We start from the raw sequence: 25,189 nt of genomic DNA, 5'->3' as shown, positions 1-25,189 counted from the left end.
AATGGCTATTTCTGCCACTACCCTTATAAGAGAGCTGCTTGATGTATAAAAGACAGGGAGTTTTGGCAGCTCACAATCAAGGTTGCAATTCCATCATCTACAGGTAAGCCAATGGAGGAAACAAGAATAATGAAATGATAATTTACCCTAAAACTCTGATGCAAAAATCTGATGCAACAATTCATTGTGATTCATTGATCATTTTAGTGCTCAGACTTAATCATTTAATCTTAGATTTTGCTAGGTAAAACATTTATTTTCTTTTTCATTTCAGGCCAATAACAATCATCTAGAAGGAAGGTGAACATCAGAGGTATTATGTTTGGCTTTACTATTACAGTATGTCTAGATAACACACATATTTCATGTTAGACTCTTCATTAGAGGCTGAAAAACGCACTGAAATCTAACTTAACATACAAATGATGTAGCAGTAAACTTAGATTAACTAGATTTGTCCTTTATGAGACATGGAAGTTTGACTGAAGTTTCTAAGTTAAACAGTTATTTAGTAATTGCAAAGAAAACAAAAAACAAAAAAAAACTCTGGAAGAGGAGAGATGAAAAGAACACTGAGTGTCAGGAGAAAAGAAGAGGGTAGGGAGAAAAAGCATTGCTTTGCATGCACTGTAATTAAACTATGAGCACAGGATATATAAAATAATATTTCAGACGTTTCATTAGAAATCAGAAACTGAAGTGAGGCAGTATATTCAACTCAGCACAAAATCAAAGTTCAGTTTCTATACTGAATGTGTATTTTCAAATCTGTCTAATACTATTTAACACTGACTTTATTTTCAAAGGCTAAATCATGGGAGATGCTCTAATGGAGGAGTTTGGACAGGCGGCTCCCTATCTGAGGAAGTCGGATATGGAGCGTCTGGAGGCCCAGACTCGCCCCTTTGACATTAAGAGGGCCTGCTTCGTGGTGGACCCTGAGGTTGAATATGTGAAGGGAATGATCCAAAGCAGAGACGGTGACAAAGTCACAGTTGAAACTGAGTTTGGGAAGGTAAATATATTTGTTTTACTGTATTCTTTCATGAGTCTACTTCATAGTAGACTTGTCATATACTGTACAGGGAAGGCTTATGGCTAATGGGAAATGAGATTTGTTTAGGTACATAGACTGTAATTTGACAGCATATTACTTCTATATTTATCCTTGCATGTACTGTAGCTTTACATGTTTACAGAACTGTTAAAAAGACTTTTGACAACCAATGCATAGCCTTCTAAGCCTGGCAAGCCAAACTCATTCACAAAGTGAATAGAGTATGGTCACTAGCAATTGGGAATCGTTTACAAGCTAGCATGGTGATGAGCGTAGACATAACGTTAACTTTGAAATCATTGGTCCAACCAATTACATTGATCATGGATTCTGAGATCTAGGTAGGCGTGGCAGGGCTATAATATTCTTGCAACAAAAAGGGAAAAAAAAAGAAAAAATAACCAAAAAATGACTGACATGTTCTCTCCTTCTCAAAGACTGTTACTGTGAAAGATGCAGACGTCCACCCTCAGAACCCGCCAAAGTTTGATAAAATTGAGGACATGGCGATGTTCACCTTCCTGCATGAGCCTGCTGTGCTGTTTAACCTCAAAGAGCGTTATGCAGCCTGGATGATCTATGTGAGTATAGTTCTAAATGGGTCCTTAATTCTCAGGAGATATGTTCAAACTACAGTGATTTTGTCTCTTTGCACAGACCTACTCTGGGTTGTTCTGTGTCACTGTCAATCCCTACAAGTGGTTGCCAGTGTACAATCAGGAAGTTGTTGTTGCTTACAGAGGCAAGAAGAGGAGTGAAGCTCCTCCTCACATCTTCTCCATCTCTGACAATGCCTACCAGTACATGCTGGCAGGTAAAAAAGTATTTGTATAAAGCTGCATTTTAATCTAAGTTTAGTGTATATACAGTACATATACCGGTAAATATATTCAATAAAAGGGATTGTCTTTTCTTTTTTTTCCCCTTTTAGACAGGGAGAATCAGTCCCTCCTGATCACGTGAGTCTACTATAGTGATGCTAGTTTTATGTTCTATGTCTGAGAAAAGTGCTGATAGAGAATAACAATATGAAAATAAATTCCTCTCTCTTTCTAAGTGGAGAATCTGGTGCTGGGAAGACTGTGAACACCAAGAGAGTTATTCAGTACTTTGCCAGCATTGCTGCTGGTGGAACTGGCAAGAAGGATCCCAATGACAAAAAGGTTGTCATACTGAAACATTGTTTACGCTATGTGTGATAAACATTCCACAAATGATGGGCATGAAACATTCTGGTGTTTGTCTTTAGGGAACCCTGGAGGATCAAATTATCCAGTGTAACCCTGCTCTGGAGGCCTTTGGTAATGCAAAGACCATCAGAAACGACAACTCCTCTAGATTTGTAAGTAGAATTTTGAATTGACAAATGTCACTTAAAGAATGTAAATTAAATCCAAGCAATGATATGCAACAATCATCAAGAGTATGAAACATTTTTTCAGGGTAAATTTATCAGAATCCACTTTCATGCAACTGGCAAGCTGGCCTCTGCTGATATTGAGACATGTGAGTCAGATATACTATATCAAACAAGAAAAGCCTATTATTCATGAAATATTGTTTGCATAAAAAATAAATTGTTGCCATTATTTGACAGATCTACTAGAGAAGTCTAGGGTGACTTTCCAGCTTAAGGCTGAGAGAGATTACCACATCTTCTACCAGATCCTCTCTCAGAGAAAACCAGAACTACTGGGTTAGACTTCCCAAACGTATTTGCTTAACAAGACAAAATATTAAGACATTAAATGTTACTTACTGAGGAGGAAACCTCTGACAATCATTTTCTTCTATTTCAGAGATGCTGCTTATCACAAACAACCCATATGACTACGCTTTCATCTCCCAAGGAGAGACGCAAGTAGCCTCTATTGATGATGGTGATGAGCTTCAGGCCACTGATGTGAGTAAAGCTGGCCTTAAAAGCCAGCTAAGGAAAAAAAAAAACGAGAATGTTTCTATACTATTTTAATAAGCTTTCATCTGTAGGGGTAGTGACATTTTCTTGTTCTCGTAAAGTACCAGTGTGTGAGAAACAGTAATTTGAACATCTGAAATCTGCATAGGACGCCTTTGATGTATTGGGCTTTACTCAAGAGGAAAAGAACAGCATCTACAAGCTGACTGGTGCCATTATGCACTATGGCAACATGAAGTTCAAGCAGAAGCAGAGAGAGGAGCAGGCAGAAGCTGATGGTACTGAAGGTGTGTACTCCAAACACTGACTCATTATGATGTAAATCACCACAGCTTTTGTATGGTATCGTCAGTTATCCCTGAATGTACTATAAATAATTACAAAGGATTTTTTACAAATAGGCTATAGTTTTCAGTTAAATTCATGGTGCAACTAATACTATTAAATGTTTAAAGGGATCATCTCCTGACAACTTGGTCCCACATTTTTTAAGCAATATCCATAAATGTATAAATCTAAAATTATTGTACATACAATGTGCTTTTTCAACAGATGCTGACAAATCTGCTTATCTGATGGGGCTGAACTCTGCTGACCTCATCAAGGCCTTGTGTCACCCAAGGGTTAAAGTAGGAAACGAGTGGGTCACCAAGGGACAGAATGTCCAGCAGGTGCGAATAATGCATATTTTGTCTCAACTTGTCCTCCTCTTATCCTCTTACTAATTAACAATATACAGTATTGTTTAGATTTTCATCACAAACCTTATTTCTAAGGTGTACTACTCTATTGGAGCCCTGTCCAAGTCAGTGTATGAGAAGATGTTCCTCTGGATGGTAGTGAGAATCAACCAGACCTTGGACACCAAACAACCTCGCCAGTACTTCATTGGTGTGCTCGACATCGCTGGATTTGAGATCTTTGATGTGAGTTTTTAAGTCAAAACACACAACTTTAAAAGAAAAAGGATGCTGGAAAAACCACAACATATCTATCTCTTTGTTTTAGTTCAACACCTTTGAGCAACTGTGCATCAACTTCACTAATGAGAAGCTGCAGCAGTTCTTCAACCACCACATGTTTGTGTTGGAGCAAGAGGAGTACAAGAAGGAGGGCATTGAATGGGAGTTCATTGACTTTGGCATGGACTTGCAGGCCTGCATTGATCTCATTGAAAAGGTGTGTGAAAATGTGTAGTGTGTTTGAGAGGTATAACTATTATTGTGAAAACGTCAGACTCAAAACATTTTAATATCTGGTACCAGTTTGTTCCCCTGTGCAATTTTGCTTTCAAAAGTGATATACAATATACTACTATAAAGCATACATGTGATGGGATCCGGGAAAAACCATCACATGGTGAAACTTCACCAACTTAAGATTCTGATACCATCCTAGCAACATCCTGATTACCATCCCCTAGCAATATCCTGGATAACATCCTGGCAACTTTCTGAATAACGTCTCTTAGCGACATCCTGGATACCCGAATATTAAGTTGGTGAAATTTCATCATGTGATGGGTTTTCCCAGATCTCACTACATATCATTTCAGAACTATATTTACAGAAGGAAAAACCCACTAAGAACGATACAATATTTTCACGACTATATTACAGCCCATGGGTATCATGTCCATCCTTGAAGAGGAGTGCATGTTCCCCAAGGCCAGTGATACTACATTTAAATCCAAGCTTTACGACAACCACTTGGGGAAATCCAATAACTTCCAGAAGCCCAGGATTGTCAAGGGGAAACCAGAGGCCCATTTCTCCCTGGTTCACTATGCTGGCACTGTTGACTACAACATTTGCAACTGGCTTGTGAAGAACAAGGACCCTCTCAATGAGACTGTGGTCGGTTTATACCAAAAGTCTACAATGAAAATGCTTGCAACCCTCTTTGCAGGATACGCTGGGGCTGATTCTGGTAAATTTCCACTACACACAGCTGCCAAATTAAGGTCGACAGGAATCTAATCTAACCCAAGCTTGAGTTTGTATTAACTTATCAACGTATACTCTCACAGCACAGGAAGGTGGTGGTGGTGGTGGAAAGGGCAAGGAGAAGAAGAAGAAAGGATCTTCTTTCCAGACAGTGTCTGCACTGCACAGGGTCAGTGATTACCTGGACTTCTTAATTCAGTTTAAGTTGTGAAAGTGACACTCATGCTATTTGAATCACTAATCTTTCAAATACAAAATGTCTTACAACAGGAGAACCTGAACAAGCTGATGACCAACTTGAGGTCAACTCACCCCCACTTTGTGCGCTGCATCATCCCCAACGAGACCAAGACTCCTGGGGCCATGGAGAATCCTCTGGTCATGCACCAGCTGCGCTGTAACGGTGTGCTGGAAGGCATCAGGATCTGCAGAAAGGGCTTCCCCAACAGGATCCTGTACGGAGATTTCAAACAGAGGTACAATCTGTTATTTTTCTGTCCTACTTATTACACTTTTCTTACAATAGTAATGAGACAATATGCCAATATCAAGGACTACTTTAACTTCGTCAGATATCGTATCCTGAATCCTGCTGCTATCCCTGAGGGACAGTTCATTGACAACAAGAAAGGAGCTGAAAAACTGCTGGGTTCTCTGGATATTGACCATCAGCAGTACAGATTTGGACACACTAAGGTGCTTTAAAGTGTAATAATACCATACACATCTTCCATGTTGAAGCAACACTATGTGACAATCTGACACTTTCTGAGGAATCTTTTTACTAGGTAACGATTGGTTTAATTAATTCCATTTTATATTGATGGTTTATTGTCAAGTGTAGGACAGATAAACACATCTATCACTTTCATAAGCCATGCAGGTTAAACACAAAGTAGTTTGAGTCAGAAACAAAGATGAGCTAGAGTAAAAGTCCGCACACTAGAGCTCCAATTGATGAGATTGTTTAATCACCACAAGTGTAACGTTTCGGGCCACACTGGCCTTCCTCAGACATCTCATCAATTGGAGCTCTAGTGGGTGGACATTACTCTAGTTCATCTAAGTGTCATTGAGTTCAGCACCTACTTTAACCTCTGTGATGTGCGTGCCTCTTGCACAAATTTGAGTCAGAAACAAAGGCAACATTTTATCAAGCTCTTATCATAGCCAACTGGGTGGTTGGCAGAGTTATAATAATAATAATATTATAATAAGCTTTATTTGTATAGCACCTTTCATACACAGAATGCAGCTCAAAGCACTTTACATTTGGAACATTTAACAAAATATTAGAGAAGAACCAACCAACAATTTCCTACAAGTTCATGTTTTCCTAAGCCTAGTAACATAAATCTGAACACATAAAATGCTGAATTACAGGTGTTCTTCAAAGCTGGTCTCCTGGGAACCCTTGAGGAGATGAGAGACGACCGTCTCGCTCTCATCATCACTGGTATCCAATCAAGAGCAAGAGGTCTTCTGGCAAGAATTGAATTCCAGAAGATTGTTGAACGCAGGTAAATTAGTTTACTGATTAAATTAAGGGGGTAATTCTACTGAAATGTTCTCATTGAAACATATCATCACATGTATTTGTGTTCATGTAATGTTTTTTTAAAATTAAAACCAATGATGTTCGACCCGTCTGGGTTCTTCAGGCCTGAAGGGAAAAATTGAGCGGCTCTGGGACCAATTGGACCCAGAGAAAGAATTATCGGAACATTATTGCATCACGACTTAACAAACGGATAACCACAGACATTGCATGTCCATTTGTGTGTCCACAAATAATGCATATTTACTTCATGCATTCCTCTTTTGATAACACTTTCCATGTTCTACTCCCTTTGACCAAACACTGATTGATCACTTCCATACATGTTGCACATGACCTGCCCTGCACATGCCTTGCACATCCCCTGCTAGTGATTCAACAGTAATAGCAACCACAGTGACCATTTTGTACATTATTATTTTTCAGAATGTGCCTTCATCCGCCTATGATATGACCATGGGGAAAAAAGCCATCCTGACAAAGACATACTGTAAAATGTAGCTGTAACCATAATGTCTTTTAAACTTTGTAAAAACTCTAGTGCAGCATTTCTCGAACTATGGGCCGCGGACCGGCACCGGTCCGCAACATGGGCACTGCTGGTCCATGGAACCACGGAGTGAAATTATGCCTGGTGCTTCGTCTGATAATTTGCTGCTCAATAGATCAAGGAACCGCGGGCAGACAGAAAAAGAAAAAACAAACATTTCTGCAATCAGGAGAAAATACTGTTTTGGTATCATCAAAAATAGATCAGATATATTATAAAATGAAAATACTTATTATTTTACCTTCCTAATTTTCAGGGATGCCCTACTAGTGATCCAGTGGAATGTCCGTGCATTCATGGGTGTCAAGAATTGGCCCTGGATGAAGATGTACTTCAAGATTAAGCCCCTCTTGAGATCAGCTGAGGCAGAGAAGGAGATGGCCAACATGAAGGAAGAATTCCTGAAGCTGAAGGAGGCCTATGCTAAATCTGAGGCTCGTAGAAAAGAGCTGGAGGAGAAAATGGTTTCTATTCTCCAAGAGAAGAATGACCTGCAACTACAAGTGCAGACTGTGAGTATGACACACAATATCCTGTTTAAACACAACATGAGGATAAATTGGATTATCCTTATTTTTATGAGAAAAGAATTGCTGATAACGAAAACAAGAGCTACATACTTGTGAAGGATAATATAAAATGTATAATTTATATAAATCTCAATACGTTGATTACTGTTCACAGGAACAAGATAGCCTTTGTGATGCTGAGGAGCGTTGTGAAGGTCTGATCAAGAACAAGATTCAGCTTGAGGCCAAAGTCAAAGAGCTGACAGAGAGACTGGAAGATGAAGAGGAGATGAATTCAGAGCTGACTTCAAAGAAGAGGAAGTTGGAGGATGAATGCTCTGAACTCAAGAAGGACATAGATGATCTGGAGCTCACACTGGCTAAAGTGGAGAAAGAAAAGCATGCCACTGAGAATAAGGTCAGTCCATTTGGACCTGATACTGTCATAAAGAATACACTTTTCTGTTATATAGTGTTCTTCCAATGGGGTTTTCTTTTCAGGTTAAAAACCTGACTGAGGAGATGGCAGCTCTTGATGAAATCATTGCCAAGCTGACCAAAGAGAAGAAAGCACTGCAGGAGGCTCACCAGCAAACCTTGGATGACCTTCAGAGTGAGGAGGACAAAGTCAACACTCTGACTAAGGCCAAAACCAAGTTGGAGCAGCAAGTTGATGATGTAGGCAATAGAAAAAAAAAATGCGTTTACCTCACTGTATCAACTAAAGGGCACTTAAGCCAATGAGGACATTAAGTAAATTCTTATGTTTCCTTAAATAGCTTGAAGGCTCCCTGGAACAGGAAAAGAAGCTAAGGATGGATCTGGAGAGAGCCAAGAGAAAGCTTGAGGGTGACTTAAAGTTGACTCAGGAGAATGTGATGGATCTAGAAAATGATAAACAGCAGCTTGAAGAAAGGCTGAAAAAGTAAGTTTGTAGGTAGAACATCAAAAGAATAAAAATGCTGTACCATGCAATACCTCAACTGAATATACCAATTAATATCACAGGAAAGACTTTGAAATCAGCCAACTAAATAGCAAGATTGAAGATGAACAAGCTATGGCGGCCCAGCTTCAGAAGAAACTGAAGGAGCTCCAGGTGCTTTAAAAAGTGAAGACAAAATGTACCATACTATAGCCAACATTACATTAACAGAATCTCAACTAAATTGGAATTTTTTCATGGTAATATTATTTTCTAGGCCCGCATTGAGGAGCTGGAGGAAGAGCTGGAGGCTGAGAGAGCTGCCCGAGCCAAAGTAGAGAAGCAGAGGGCAGACCTGGCCAGAGAGCTGGAGGAGATCAGTGAGAGGCTGGAGGAGGCTGGAGGTGCCACTGCTGCCCAGATAGAGATGAACAAGAAGAGGGAGGCTGAGTTCCAGAAGCTGCGCAGAGACCTCGAAGAGTCCACTCTGCAACATGAGGCTACTGCCTCCACACTGAGGAAGAAGCATGCAGACAGTGTAGCTGACCTCGGGGAGCAGATTGACAACCTTCAGAGAGTGAAACAAAAGCTTGAGAAGGAGAAGAGCGAACTCCGACTGGAGCTGGATGATGTTGTCTCCAACATGGAGCAGGTTTCCAAAGCAAAGGTAAAGACTGAAAACTATAGCTCTATAAATATAACTGTATAAATGTTTACATTACATAACTGATATATTTTGATCCATCTTTTTCATGCTTCACCTCCTCTTTTCAGGGAAATTTGGAGAAAATGTGCAGGACCTTGGAGGACCAGATGAGTGAATATAGGACTAAATTTGAAGAAGGCCAGCGAAGCATAAATGACTTCACTATGCAGAAAGCTAAGCTACAAACTGAAAATGGTAAATGAAAATTATAGCACGACACATTTAAACATACATAGTCTACATGTACTATTATGACTATCTGTCATGACTGTCGTGTTTCTATCAAATAGGGGAGCTTGCACGACAACTGGAAGAGAAGGATTCTCTTGTCTCTCAGCTAACTCGAGGCAAACAATCTTATACTCAGCAGATTGAAGACCTCAAAAGACAACTGGAGGAAGAGGTCAAGGTATTCAGAAAACTTTTTGTCCTAAATATGATGTAGGTTCAGTTTCACAGGACATGACATTTCGAACTGACAAAATGTGTAAAAGAGGAGCAGACTGATAATCCTTCGCAAGCTTGATGATTGTGTTCCAGACATTAATATATTCCAGTTTCACAATAGAGGGACAATAGTTGATCATTGCCTAAGTCATTGCTTGCTGCACTTGTCACTTTAGGCAGACACAGTTAAAAAAGACACAGCGGGAAAATAATGTGCTTATGCAGTGGAATTTAGAAGGAGGCTCATACTAATAACCATGAACTGTAGTTGGGTTTCCTTTCAACTCAAACTAAAATTTGTCTTTATCTACGAACATTCTGTGCACTTTTGGCCATCCAACCAAACCTCTGTGAAGAACCTCCTTGTGTTCATGTCTGTCCACAATTATTCAGAATCATGATTCATCTCATTTCATTAGTTTTTGTTACTTTCTCACCAGTAGGACCAAACTGATGAGGCAAAGATGCAAGATAAGGCGAATTGAGACCTCTCTTTCGGAGGTCAAATTGGCTCAAGCCAATTATTTTGGTATAGATTGAAGTGAGATTACTACACCTTAACACATGCAAATGATCCGAACCCACGCCCAAAAGTACTACAGTAGAATTAAAGAGGAACAAAAACATCCCTCTGAGATGTGCTCATTGTTTCCCAGGCTAAGAATGCACTAGCCCATGCAGTGCAGTCTGCTCGCCACGACTCTGACCTCCTGAGGGAGCAGTATGAGGAGGAGCAGGAGGCCAAGGCTGAGCTGCAGCGCAGTCTCTCCAAGGCCAACTCTGAGGTGGCTCAGTGGAGAACCAAGTACGAGACTGATGCCATCCAGAGGACTGAGGAGCTGGAAGATGCCAAGTAAGGCAACCTGAACTGACAATCTATTAACATGTAAAGTCAGATAAAGAGGCCAAGTATGTCTTGTAGAATTGTGAAACACATCCTTGATCATTTTTTATCCAGAAAAAAACTGGCTCAGCGTCTGCAAGATGCAGAGGAAGCTGTTGAAGCTGTTAATGCCAAATGCTCCTCCCTGGAGAAAACTAAGCACAGACTGCAGAATGAGATTGAAGATCTCATGGTAGATGTGGAGAGATCTAATGCTGCTGCTGCTGCTCTAGACAAGAGGCAAAGAAACTTTGATAAGGTATTGAATTCACAATGATTAAATGTAACATCTTAGGCATAATGTAATTTATTTTTACATTATATTCATATTCCAATTCTCTGGTCCCTCTCAGGTCTTGGCTGAATGGAAGCAGAAGTATGAGGAGTCCCAGACTGAGCTGGAGAGCTCCCAGAAAGAGGCCAGATCTCTTGGCACTGAGCTCTTCAAACTCAAAAATTCTTATGAGGAATCTCTGGATCACCTTGAGACCATGAAGCGGGAGAATAAAAATCTTCAAGGTCTGTTTGCACATTCCCTAATCAAAAAACATACATGATTGAGACATCCATCATAACACTAAGACTATCATTCCCCCCTCCAGAGGAAATTTCTGATCTCACTGAGCAACTTGGTGAGACTGGAAAGAACATTCATGAGCTTGAGAAAGTCAGAAAGACACTTGAGCAAGAGAAGGCAGAGATCCAGACTGCCCTGGAGGAAGCTGAGGTATGCTAATATGATAAATATCTCATATCCCAAAGTCCCAATTGAAAGGATTCTTAATATTTTGTGTATATAATGTGCTGTACTGTCTATATGTCATTGCTGTCAAATTTCCATAGGGTTCTCTAGAGCATGAAGAGGGAAAGATCCTCAGAGCTCAGCTGGAGTTCAATCAGGTCAAAGCTGACATTGAGCGTAAACTTACTGAGAAGGATGAGGAGATGGAGCAAGCCAAGAGGAACCAGCAGAGAGTGGTTGATACCCTGCAGAGCTCCCTGGAGTCTGAGACTCGTAGCAGGAATGAGGCTCTAAGGCTGAAGAAGAAGATGGAGGGAGACCTCAATGAGATGGAGATCCAGCTCAGCCAGGCCAACAGGCAGGCATCTGAGGCCCAGAAGCAGCTCAAGGGTCTGCATGGACATCTGAAGGTTAAACAACAAAATTGAACTACACAATAATATCATTACACAGATGTTTGCTAACACAAATCTAATCCAAAATTAATTTTAACATTTCTGTCAATGGCAGGATGCTCAACTGCAGCTAGATGAAGCTCTACGTGGTAATGATGATCTCAAAGAGAACACTGCTATTGTGGAGAGACGCAACAATCTGCTGCAGGCTGAACTGGATGAGCTCAGGTCCCTGGTGGAGCAGACTGAGAGAGGCCGGAAACTGGCTGAACAGGAGCTGCTGGACGTCAGTGAGAGGGTGCAGCTGCTGCACTCTCAGGTAAAATCCTAAACATGGTGGTTTTCAGATTTATTCATATTACACAGATTATTTCACAATGTGACACAGACCATCGTAAACATTTCTGTCTTGCCACATAGAACACCAGCCTGCTGAACCAGAAGAAGAAGCTGGAGGGTGACACATCCCAGCTGCAGAATGAAGTAGAGGAGGCTGTGCAGGAGTGCAGGAATGCTGAGGAAAAGGCCAAGAAGGCCATCACTGATGCTGCCACGATGGCAGAGGAGCTGAAGAAGGAGCAGGACACCAGTGCTCACCTGGAGCGCATGAAGAAGAACATGGAGCAGACCATCAAGGACCTGCAGCACCGTCTGGATGAAGCTGAACAAATCGCCATGAAGGGTGGCAAGAAGCAGATCCAGAAGTTGGAGTCCAGGGTAAGTTCTGTGTTTTTGCCAAAAGGCTACTTCTAATAATCAGTGCATACGGTAATATAATATGTTGTAGCCATTGAATAGCTAACATTTGCATAATGTATCTACATAGGTAAGGGAACTGGAGAATGAGGTGGAAATGGAGCAACGGAAGGCCGGTGATTCTGTCAAAGGAATCCGTAAATATGAGCGCCGCATCAAGGAGCTCACCTACCAGGTAAATCTAATTTCACATGGGGGCTGGAAAAAACCTGGATGTGCCTCACAATTTCTCCCTCATACCACACAGATAAGTACAAACATTGTCTACTTACCTCTTCATATACAGACTGAAGAGGACAAGAAGAATCTGCATCGTCTTCAGGATCTGGTGGACAAACTGCAGCTGAAGGTCAAATCCTACAAGAGAACAGCAGAGGAGGCTGTAAGTGGCCCATAATTTGCTGCTAACTCCATTAATACTTTCTTGTAGAGTGATCTACAACCTAATTTTGTGACTAATTATGTTTTTTTCAGGAGGAGCAGGCCAATAGCAATTTGGGCAAGTTCCGCAAGCTGCAGCATGAGCTGGATGAGGCTGAGGAGAGAGCTGATATAGCTGAGTCTCAGGTCAACAAGTTGAGAACCAAGAGCCGTGATGCAGGTGGCAAGGTATTTTCAAACACCTCACCTCACCTCACTATCAATCTTTTTTATTTCCTAAAGGCATAATATTGCATGGCAAGTATCTGCATACTGACCAGACTAGTCTTCTTATGTTTAACACTAAATTGTTCAACCAATTCACATCCATAACATTAAACCTATTCTATGTGCAGTTATTATGCCTTTTAACGTCAGTTGCACAGCATCTATCATACAAAATGTATTAAGAAAAAAAATACAAATGTCCTGGAAACAAACTCTGTCTGAAATGTTCTGGAGTGGTCGAGTCAAAGCCCAGATCTCAATCCATCATCCAACATTTGTGGCTGAACTTGAAAAAGGTTGTTCACATTCGATCCCCTTCCAACCTGACAAAGATTGAGCAGTTTTGCAAAGAAAAATGAAGTAAAACTGCATCATCCAGATGTGCACGCCTAATTGAGACCTATCCACGCAGGCTTCATGCTTTAATTGCTGCAAAAGGAGCATCTACTAAATGCTGACTTGAAGTGAATGAATATTTATGCAATCGCTTATTTTGAATTAAATATTTTTTAATTAATTAACATTAGTTTGTAGAAATTTGCTTTTACTTTGACATTAAAGAGGGGATTTTTGTAAATCATTGTAAGGCCAACTTATTCCATTTTTATCCATAAGATTCCTAGCCTGGCTAACGTCAGACCTCATCTCATTTTCTCGTATTTGAAATGTGGTTTACAAATGCCCAGAGTCGTTTATTGGGCGCTACGATTGTCTATCAAATTCGCCTGTACGTAGCTCATAACCGCATCGGTGTGTCGTCATCGTCTTGCCGTTCTGTGATTGGTTCCTTCGTTGAGGTGAAAACAAAGTCCATGGAATCCAGGCTGCCTAGCAGCGTGAATAAAATTGCGCGCAAGGCAGCATGGGAAAACCCAGGCTATAAGATTCCATTTATTAAAGGAACCATATGTAAGATTGTGGCCAAAACTGGTACTGCAATCACTTTTAAATTACTGTAGAGCGGTGTATCCCCTCCCCCTCCCTCCTGACTCGAGGTTGCCAACCTAGATGCCGAAACACTACTGACTTTGTGATTAGTAGATAGATAGAGGGTGGCGCATCAGGCCAAAACACAACATGACATGACAAAACACATCAACATCAGTTGAGGGCTGCAACTTCACTTTTTAAATGACAATATCTTGGCCTGACTACTGTTGTCAGTGATATAAGTATTTGAAATGAACATGATTTCTTAACCCTTAGAACCCTAAGCTGTTTTAAGGGCATTTTTTTTACTACCTTTATTTATATGGATTTATTCTGGTCATTGTAAGTGCCACACACACATATTATATATTGTTTTTTCAGCAGGGTCTAGGCTATCCAGATCTGCCATCATTTCATGTATTAGTTTTATGAAGTTATTATTTTGCGGTCACTTCGTCTGTTTTATAACCCAGAAGGGGTTGTACTTGGTATCAAATGATAGCTCTGTCTCCTCTTTCATCTGACATGCGTGGCATATCTATCCGATCACGGGTCCGCGAGTAATTCAAACGAGAGTAATGGGTGTGTAGCGTTGGTTTGTGTACATGACATTATTATTATCGTACAGACAAGTGTGTAGTCAGCCGTGGCCCACTGGTTAGCACTCTGGACTTGTAACCGAAGGGTTGCCGGTTCGAGCCCCAACCAGTGGGCCGCGGCTGAAGTGCCCTTGAGCAGTGGGCCCCTCACTGCTCCCCGAGCGCCGCTGTTGAAGCAGGCAGCTCACTGCGTGGGGATTAGTGTGTGCTTCACCTCACTGTGTGTTCACTGTGTGCTGTTTGTGTTTCACTAAATCACCGATTGGGTTAAATGCAGAGACCAAATTTCCCTCACGGGATCAAAAAAGTATATATACTTATACTATACTTATACTTAGTCTCTTTGGAAAGCCCCACCTCTGCTCTGTCGTGCAATAAAGGTCTCGCTGCGATGAACAGTTCCGGAGAAATGTAATAGAGAAGAAAGGGTGTGTTTTTTGACGCACTTTGCGTCAATCGGGTTCTAAGGGTTAATGTCTATGACATATCAGGGCCATTTTATGATTAATTGAAATTAATTTCTTACATACGGTTCCTTTAAAGCAATAAAAGGGGAAATATCCAAGAGGGATGAATACTTTTCCAAGCCACTGTATGTGAACTATGAAATCACTTTTGAAGATTAAAATCTAATAGCTAGATTAGAACAGATTATACAGATCATACATCTTATCTTTTCTTTTTTCATTTTTCCATTGCAGAAAGGTCATGATGAAGAGTGAAGCTCTGACTTGGGCCTTTCAAAAAGCACGCTTGCCTCACCATGATTTGTTCTTTTAGCTGTGCTGTGTTGCAGTGCAATAAATAAAATGGACCTCACCTCATCTCTTAAGGTGAAGCACAGAACTGCACCCATGGGGGAGGAGTTTGGACTGAGCACAGAAGAATCTGAACATAATGACAGATGGTTATGATTATAGCTATGGTTATCAAAATCAGCTAGTAATGGTTATCAAAGTCAAAAGAAAAGGGGCCCTATGTTATAGATGACAGATGTCATCCTCATTGGTTTAATAGATGTTACACCCAAAACCCAAACGCATGAATAATTAGGAAGGCTTATCCTTTATGCTGTGACGACTCTGCTTTGTTGTATTGTTGTAGTGGTAATAAAATGCATTTCAAATTGACCTTGCTGTTTCTTGTCTTGTTGTTTTCTGCTATACTGAGTTAGAAGTAATTTTATGCAATGGAATAGTGCATGTTGTTTAATTTCTTTGTAGCACAGAAACTTCATATGAGTAAACTAGACCATTCCAGATGTTATTCAGACTGGCTCCAAGATTGGAACAAGAAAAACACTTCAAACGTATCAATAAAAATCATGTTAATAGATTAAAACTAGATATACCGCATAGCAGTTCAAAATATGACCACTGCCCAGTACTGCACATTCTCTGCAAAAATAAATCACGCTTGTTTTGTCATTTGTCTCCATCTCCTACTTTTGCGTATGTGAATGATTGTGTGCATGTATGTTTGCTTTTGTGTATATGTGTGCTTCTGTGTGTGTGTGTGTGTGTGTGTGAGTGAGAGAGAGAGAGAGAGAGAGAGTGTGTGTGTGTGTGTGGGGGGGGGGGGGGTGTATGATCTTTCATTCAGCAGAAAATTAATATATATATAAGTATATACTTTTTTGATCCCGTGAGGGAAATTTGGTCTCTGCATTTAACCCAATCGGTGAATTAGTGAAACACAAACAGCACACAGTGAGGTGAAGCACACACTAATCCCGGCGCAGTGAGCTGCCTGCTACAACGGCGGCGCTCGGGGAGCAGTGAGGGGTTAGGTGCCTCGCTCAAGGGCACTTCAGCCGCGGCCCACTGGTCGGGGCTCGAACCGGCAACCCTCCGGTTACAAGTCCAGAGTGCTAACCAGTGGGCCACGGCTACAGGGGCGTCACAAGACCCTTTTTACTGGGACACGTGCCCCAGTACGTTCAACTTTACAAAAAAACAAAAACAAATATAGCTGCATTTTGGAATCCAACAAAGCACCAACATGGTGCATTTGTGAAATTTACATATTTGATGCGTGTGCTATGTGTTTTTGCATTTCTGGCACATTTACTTGCTTGGCCAGGTGGGGGTCCAATGCAAGGCAGGCCCATTGGGTGTTATCATAATCAATATATATTAACCTGAGAAATTTCAGACTATTCATTTTAAGCAAAGAACATTTCTGATACATTTCAGATCAATCAGTCAAAGCATTGAACATTTTTGGCACATTTCCTGATTGGCCAGATGGTGGCGCTATGCTAGGCATGTGAATTCCACATGTGAATGTCATCACAATCATGATATCCAATATTTTGTAAAGTTTCAGATCAATCCGTCAAAGCCTTGAACATTTTTGGCACATTTCTTGTTTGGCCAGATGGTGGCACTATGCTAGGCATTTGAATTACACATGTGAATATCATCACAATAATGATATTCAATATTTTATAAAGTTTCAGATCAATCACGTAAGGCATTGTCCATTTCTGGCACATTTCCTGCTTGGCCAGGTGGTGGTGCTATGCCAGGCAGGCCCATTGGGTGTCTTCATAATCATAATATCTATTAACCTGAGAAGTTTCAGACCATTCATTCAATGCACTGTGACTTTATGACACATTTCCTGTTTATGTGGTGAGATATTAAAATCATAATATATTACAACATATCAAAAATCCCTTCTCAATTTAACATCAGCGACATCTTGGCAATATGTTTGGCAAATTTCACATGAATCTGACAAACCGTCTAGGAGGAGTATGTTAAAATTGATCATGTGACATCAGAGTAATTGTCATTCTTTCTGTTGCCAGTTGATGGCACTATGCCAAATATGCATTAAGGGCATGTGCATATCATCAATCCATTGTATTCAATGACCTGTAAAATGTAAAACATTTCAAGCGATGCATGGTGAATTATGACACATTGTTTATGTGGAAGGGTATTAAAGTGTATAATATTGCCATTTTGTCAAAGGACAACATATCAAAAAAAGCTTTGCAATTTAGAATCAACAGCCTCTTGGCATTATATATACCAACCTTGACATGTATCAGATCAATCGTCTAGGAGAAGTGCGTAAAAATTGATCACGTAAAAATTGATCACACAAAATCTCAATTACCTCACTTGGTGTGGGCGTGGCTAATGGCATGTTAATGCAAAAGTTGTTTGTTTTTTGGGAGTTACATACACCCTACAAATTTGGTGTATCTAAAACTATATGCCAACCACAAGTCACAGTTACATAAGGGGGCGCTATGGAGTTCCTGGGCCATGCCCAGTGCCAAGCCTTTTTCCCTGTGTATTCACAGTATCTCTTGATGTGTGTGCCAAATTTCATACGTTTTCACCCACAGGAAGCATCTCTTTTGGCATCACAATTCATAACATTTTAGTCCGCACAAAATCCCTAATACCTCACTTCCTGTTGGGCGTGGCTAATGCATTGTACATACAAAAGTTGTTCATCTTGGGGAGATACACACACCTACCAAATTTGGTGTGTCTAGCTGAAAGTATATATGCCAACCACGGCATCAGTCACCTAAGGGGGCGCTAGCAAGTCCCTGAGCCACCCAGGGCCAAGCTCTTGTACCTAACTGCTTTGCGTGACACCTGATGTGTGTGCCAAATTTCAAGACTTTTCACCCATCTTAACCACCTCAAAAAAGGAAAACGCTCTGAGACAAAGTTAAAATCGGAATACTCGTAATAATAATAATCCTTACAAACACAATAGGGCCTTGCACCCTTCGGTGCTCGGGCCCTAAAAACAAAGGGGCATAATAAACGGGGAAAGAGTGAGTGAATGTTCTTCCACTCTAAAATGTAGTGAAGTTGTTTAAAACACGCACATTCCGTGTGTATGCATTGCCGGGCAATGATACCTCCAGGGTTCTGTAGGCATGCAAAACTGAAGGCAGTTTTGGACAATATAGAAAGCAAATCGCTTTGGACAAAGGCGTCTGCCAAATCCATAACCATAACCAATCCATAACCATAGTTTAAAATTGAGGAGGGTAGCAGTAACTCAATGCGACTAAATTAAGTTTTTTTTACTGGAACCAATTATCTCATACTAACTTAAACATTATTGGATTACTTTTGTAGAAAGATGAATATAAGGAAATTCTATGGAAGATTAAGCAGAGTCAGGGAATAAGGACACATGAGGTCTGGCTGTATAGGTAATTGACTGTAGTGATTAACAAGCTACCGTCGATCCCGTAGCCTATATCCGCCGTCTTGCGTGTATGTCACTTTATCCATTTAAACCAAGACGGCGGACTCCAAAAGAAACGCAACAACCCACACCATATGTGTATCTAAATTAGCTATGTACCAAAAATGACATTTTACCGTGACTCGAAGAGCTGTAAACAGTGTTGTAAGACTGCGTGTACACAACCGCTTGGAGCTCCAGTGGAATTTTAATTTCATGACGAGAATTCTCGGTCATGTGCTGTAAAGTGTAAACGGCGTAAATAGGCGACCCATCAGGCCAACACTAAAACTCCGATCGTGGTAAACAACATCGGATATTTCAGGCAGTAAATGCTCCCATTAAGAACCAAAACAGATTTTGTTCAAATCTACACACCCATGGCTACTGAAAAATGTAAGGTTCATTTATCAAATGTTATTTTGAAGTATTGAAAAACATCGTTGTTTTAGAAATTTCGAACGAAAGTGGTGATTTGGAGGCGTGATAAGTCAGCTAAATGTAGCTGCTAGCATTAAAATGCCCAGTTATGGACTGTGATCAAAGAACTCAATTTATCTAGAACTATGCCAACGATTCTGTAGACGGACACCTGCAGCTTCGAATATAGTAGCCTAGATATTTGGTTATAGTCCTGTTTTGCAGATGGTTTTGTGCAAGCGACTGCCACATTAGTATTATGCATAGGTCTAATAGTTTTAAGCAACAATAGTAGCTTATCACTATGACACAGGCTAATGAATGTTCATTTAATAATTTTAACATTGTAGGCCTATTTAATAGGCTACTAAATTAACTGAAACTAGATGTACCGCAGAACGGTACAAAATATGACCGCCGCCCAGTCCAGCACATTTTTTCCACAAAAAGAAATCACGCTGAAAGGCCTATATGATTCTAACTGTCTCACTAAATTGCATTATCCACACTCAATTCTCACTGGTATCTGCTAGACAACAAGTACCAAAACATGATTAGTTCATAGATATCACATGTAAAATTCATTTTATACAACCCCACCTCCATCTTCCCTGTTCATAATTCTGAGAAATTCTTGATTGTTTGTGTTATGTTTATGTTATGTGTGTGGGTGTGTGTGTGTGTGTGTGTGTGTGCGTGCTTGTGTGTGTGCCTGTGCATGCAAGCGTATGTCTACTGTGTGAGTATGTGTCATACGTATGATTACTGTGAATGTATGTGTGTGTGTATATCTGTTTGTGCACATGTGTGCACATGAAATGGGTTAACATGACCCCTGGAGGCAAACATACGGAAAAAAATGGTCATCCTAGGCCCTACAGTTCTCAAGATATTCACAGAGAACTGTGTCTGCCCTACCCTCCTTTCGGGGGGTCCAGTCCAGCGGGGGGGCTACAGATCAAAACGAAAAATGACGGTTCCATGCTATCCATGTGGGGGTACATGCCCACCTAGTTTTGTGTACCCCGGTCTTTCAGTGTCCCGGGAATCCTTGTTGGTGTACGTCACTAAATGTACACATAAATTATTTTATTGTAAGGCCCCCCATGAACGAAAGTACACAAAACTTGGCATGCATTCGGAGGGTGTCATAATGATCCTACACTTTTAATTTTGTGCAGTTTTGACCTTGTCAGCCAGAGATATTGTGATGAAAACACCTAATTTTTTGCTTTTTAATTTTTAACTAGGTGGCGCTATACATGAAATAAGTGGTAATGGGATGGGTTGATATGCCCCCTTAAGACCAACATATAAAAAAAAAGGTGGACCTCCTAGGCCCTACGGTTCTCGAGATATTCACAGAAAACTGTCTCCGGCCACCTACAGGCCAGTTGGTGTATAGTAACATAAATTAATTTATTGTGTGGCCCCCCATGAACGAATTCCACAAAACTTGGCATGCATTCAGAGGGTGTCATAATGATCCTACACTTCCAATTTCGTGCAGTTTTGACTATGTTAGGTCACAGATACCTGCGATTACAACACCTCATTTTTACTTTTATGTGTTTAACTAGGTGGCGCTATACATGAAATGAGTGGTTATGGAATGGGTTGACATGGCCCCTTGAGATCAACATACAAAAAAAAATGGTCCCCCTAAACCTTACGGTTCTCGAGATATTCACAGAAAACTGTGTCTGCCCTACCCTCCTTTCGGGGGGTGCAGTCCAGCGGGGGGGCTACAGATCAAAACGAAAAACGATGGTTATGCTATCCATATGGGGTTACATGCCCCAAACCTATATGACCGCCGCTTCGCTGCGTGGCGGTCATAATAATAGCCTACCAGTATGGTCAGGGACCACCTGCAGTGCTTTCATGAACCACTAGAGGGCCACATGCAACTGCTAGAAAACCCTTGCAAAATGTCAGCCGGTCAAATCTTGGATATAGTGCATCTACTGAGAGAGTGTCAAGTCTGAGATGCTGCTGTGTTATTACTGAAATGATGCATATCATCAATTCATCAATTTGTCCTTTTAGGCTCAGAATTGTAACCACTGGTTAAAGCAAAATTTCAACATAAAATTATATAATCTATTATTATTGCAATTATTGTGGAAGTAACTATAGCACCATTTTAGGATATACCACAACAGTCCACAACAGTGATAACAGGATAAAGGATCTTTAGAAATAGTCATGTTTTTATTTACCAATTCGAATAGATGGAAAACTATATAGTAATTATGAATATGAATGCATTACTTTAAAACAGTCAAATCAAGAGTATAACCGCACATGCTCAACAAAGCCGGCTTACCTTTCTCCTGATTGTATTGGTACTGAACTGTGAAGGTCCACCTCAAGGACCATAGAAATCCTCCATTTGAGCTCTTTCAGTTTGCTATTAAAAGGCACACAAGGTTCTTCTGTATAGGGGAGAAAGACAGAGAAATAATATAAATAAAATATACACATAGTATTTGTATTTAAATTAAAGTGTTTTAATGCATCTCTCTGATGTATCTGATGTACATGATCACATCGGGGTCCCACCTCTTTTCTACTGACCTTAAATTAAGTGAGCCCATCTGGTACTGAGTAAAAAGAATAAGAATCTCTACACGTCCTTGTGATTGTCTTAGGCTGATCCTACACTGAAATGTCTGTCCATTGAAATGAATGCTCTGTCTCCTCAGAGTGGCTCAAGGTGATGCTGAATGTGGCTGGTCACAGAGGAGGAGTCTATTGGCTGCAACAGCTGCTCCACTGAGACTCTCCAAGGAGATGACAAGGTGACACCTGTTGTGCTCCCCTTCACATCTCTCACAGCTCTCAACACACACACACACACACACACACACGCACACACGCACACGCATCCACTCAGGGTGGATGCAGGTCAGAGAAGGAGGTACTTGGGGGCGTCAGATCTGAATAGCCACCCATACCCATCTCCATGTCTGAGGTCATGCCTTGAAAATGGCATGCCATTGTAGCCCTGAAACTGAATAAAGTAGCAACCTCTTTCTTAAACGAATTTCAATAATTACTGAAATAAATGCTTTCAGTGAACACATACAACATGTAAATATGGTCCAGGGGCACCTCAAGGCTGTACGGCCCAAAAAATGCATGTATGCCTTGATCTGTTTTATGTGCAAGACCATCTGTTGCAGATTATAGGTTTGAATATTTGTCTCATTGACATTTAGCAAGAATTTCACAGGGTTATCTTTGTACTCAAGGACAAAGGGAAGGAGATAATGTAGTAAACAAGACAGCACTAAGGCTTGTGCGTCACTTACTTAGTAACTTGAGGGACAGCAACATGCCTATGAGCCTGTATGTCCTGAGGTCAGTCCCAAGTGTGCATGGCAGTACAGTGCAATAAACAAATTTTATGTTCTGTCCCACAAATACCACTGTAGCCAAAACAATATTGAAAACACATCATTCAACACATGTGAAATAGGAGAACTGAGAGAACTTTGGAGGAATATTGCAGTTACATATTTATAACCATGCATCAGAGTCTTTACATGTTTATTAAAATGGTTTGTTATTTGCATAATACTAATGAAATTCAGCATGTCCTTGTTCATGTGAACATTAATTTAATATGTAGTAAAACCATAGCAAAATCATATCTATAGTTGCTACAGCTAGGTTTCAAATTGAACTTGCTCACTTTTTGCAGAGTACAGTTGCATTTGGTTGCTTATACATTTTCCCAAACACATTACACAAAGTAGAAATCATGCGATACATTATTACAGAACCTCTTCAGTGAAATGTAGCCACCTGCCTCAGTCCAATAATAACCATCCTCCAGGAGATGTTGTGACATCCTCCCGGCATTTGTGGTGATGGCTCAAGGACTTTGGACAGCTGAAACTGGTCCCCATAAGGGTCACAGGCATAGCATGTCTAGCATCTCACAGCTATCTAATTAAGGATCTGTGATTGGAGGCTCCAGACCAGTGGCCTCTGTAAGATGTCCTCCAGTCGGTGAAGAACACTCACCCTCACTCTTAGGCCATCACAATCAGCACCTTGTCGGTGGCTTCACACTTTCTCTTGGATGTGTAGACATGTCTTGACAGCTTTCTTGACCCTAAGTCAAGATACTTAGTATGAGACACAGGCTTCGAGCTCAACACCTCCTTGACCTAATTGGTGCAAACAGTTCAACAAGTGTTTCTAGATTATTAGAGAGGTCAGCAACCAGATAGCCTAAAATCTCAATGTTTTCAGTTTAATAGATTGTTTTCACGTATGGACAATGTACTCCTTTTCACTTATCTGTAGTCTGTTCTTTATGATCTTAATATTTGGATTTAGCCACAAAGATTACAGTATTTGTATATTTCTAAGTAATCAAATGTGTAGGCAAAAATTGGAAGCCACGTACCAGGACAAAAACAGTTAATCTCATTATGAAAAGAAACTCAGCAATATAATTGTCCTATGTGTTTCAGTACCATCTGTATAACACACAGTAGCAGCAGTTGCGTGTGCACTCAGGCCTCTGAGTCCAAAGAGCAGCTGCTGTACAAATTCATAAGGGTGTGAAGGTACACTGACAAGTGCTTCAAAGGCCATCTACACTTGATGGAGGAACCTGAGATGAAATTAACAGAGTTATCTTTGTCCTCAAGGAAACAATGCAGTGCCAGTGAGATGGTGATAAGGACATGACTGTGGGGGAAGGGAACAATGGGGCATCAATTCATCACTGGTCTCCTGTGACCTTGCTCTGGTCTTTATGAAAAAAGACAGCTGTGGTTGTCTATTAGGCAAGTTTCTAAACATGCAGAGGTTTATGAAATGACTTTTGTTTGTTTTGTTCAGTCCACAAGAGATGATCATCTCATAAACAAAAGTCTTAAAAAAACATTTTCAAGATAGGTATTTATTGGCCACAAGAATTTTTTTTATCAAGAAATCATTTTATCTCAGCATCCATTGTCAATGTTTTTGCTACCATATGTGTTGTTCCTTTCTTTTATTTCTTCTGATCTTTTTTCCCTTATTTTTAAAATGATCTTGATGTATTGGTATTTCTATCTTCCTCACTCACTTTGGGGGAAGCCATGGCCTACTGGTTAGTGCTTTGGACTTGTAACCAGAGGGTTGCCGGTTTGAACGCCGACCAGTAGGCATGGCTGAAGTGCCCTTGAGCAAGGCACCTAACCTCTCACTGCTCCCCGAGCACCGCTGTTGTTGCAGGCAGCTCACTGCGCCAGGATTAGTGTGTGTTTCACCTCACTGTGTGTTCACTGTGTGCTGAGTGTGTTTCACTAATTCACGGATTGGGATAAATGCAGAGACCAAATTTCCCTCACGGGATCAAAAGAATACAGTATATATACTTATACTCTCTCCCATGTGTTTTATGTAGTATCATTATTTCTACTGCATTATTTCTACTTCAGTCATTAAAAACAAATCATGTTGTAAATTAGCGTGAGCTATAAACACTATGATACTTGTCTACACTGCCCTATCAAATTAACTTTAGCCTATTATTATTATTATTATTATTATTATTATTATTATCAATAATATTGATAATAATAATAATTTGTTCTATATACAATGACTATATAAAATCAAAAAGAGTGACGAACAAACATAATTTACTGTCTAATACCAAATCCAAAAAACATAGATCCAGATGTAAGCATCACATTAAAAAGAAATGTATGTACACAACTCACGGATATGCTTCCAGAAGTATGCAATGTATTCATGTACTGACTGAGAGGTAAGTTGACCAGAGACAGTTTGGGTGATGTAGAAAATAAAGATTCGATGTGCATGGATCAGCAGGTTGCCTTTTTTTTTACATGGTCAGCAGTCAAGAAGAACATTAAAATAGAGCACAGGGTGGCACTGGCATCTCATTCCAAGTTCAAGTGTTGATGATGCTGTGCTATTCTCCCCCACAGTGCCTGT

At 40.4% G+C, this 25,189-nt stretch overlaps 1 protein-coding gene and 1 long non-coding RNA gene across 2 annotated transcripts in view; one reads left to right on the top strand and one right to left on the bottom strand.

Moving 5' to 3' along the window:
• Positions 1–21,914, bottom strand: part of LOC143130979 (uncharacterized) — a 30,786-nt gene extending 8,872 nt beyond the window's left edge. The window contains exons 1-4 of the long non-coding RNA XR_012988020.1: positions 21,800–21,914; positions 21,549–21,657; positions 12,665–12,749; positions 5,234–5,374 (exon numbers count right to left, since the gene is read on the bottom strand). This is a non-coding gene — a long non-coding RNA (uncharacterized LOC143130979). The remainder of the gene's footprint in view (positions 1–5,233; positions 5,375–12,664; positions 12,750–21,548; positions 21,658–21,799) is intronic.
• LOC143130968 (myosin-7-like) lies at positions 815–15,291 on the top strand. Its single transcript, XM_076290300.1, has 37 exons — positions 815–1,015; positions 1,495–1,638; positions 1,715–1,871; positions 1,989–2,016; positions 2,115–2,220; positions 2,307–2,399; positions 2,500–2,563; positions 2,655–2,753; positions 2,857–2,960; positions 3,124–3,262; positions 3,528–3,646; positions 3,752–3,901; positions 3,984–4,154; positions 4,595–4,904; positions 5,005–5,090; positions 5,192–5,397; positions 5,494–5,617; positions 6,305–6,441; positions 7,286–7,541; positions 7,714–7,956; positions 8,040–8,216; positions 8,318–8,463; positions 8,547–8,637; positions 8,741–9,130; positions 9,238–9,364; positions 9,460–9,578; positions 10,273–10,469; positions 10,575–10,758; positions 10,853–11,018; positions 11,102–11,226; positions 11,343–11,651; positions 11,752–11,955; positions 12,057–12,353; positions 12,463–12,567; positions 12,679–12,774; positions 12,867–13,001; positions 15,271–15,291. The coding sequence occupies exons 1-37, from the start codon at positions 815–817 to the stop codon at positions 15,289–15,291; spliced, it is 5,826 nt and encodes a 1,941-aa protein (XP_076146415.1).
• Positions 21,915–25,189: the final 3,275 nt, after the last annotated feature.

This window comes from Alosa pseudoharengus, unplaced genomic scaffold (assembly GCF_046254945.1).
Source record: "Alosa pseudoharengus isolate Yale_2024_CS ecotype anadromous, Long Island Sound unplaced genomic scaffold, YU_APseudo_1.1 YU_APseudo_1.1_scf_18, whole genome shotgun sequence".
Classification (NCBI taxonomy): domain Eukaryota; kingdom Metazoa; phylum Chordata; class Actinopteri; order Clupeiformes; family Clupeidae; genus Alosa; species Alosa pseudoharengus.
The sequence above is the reverse complement of the archived record's forward strand: the minus strand, read 5'-3'. Positions and strand labels throughout refer to the sequence as shown.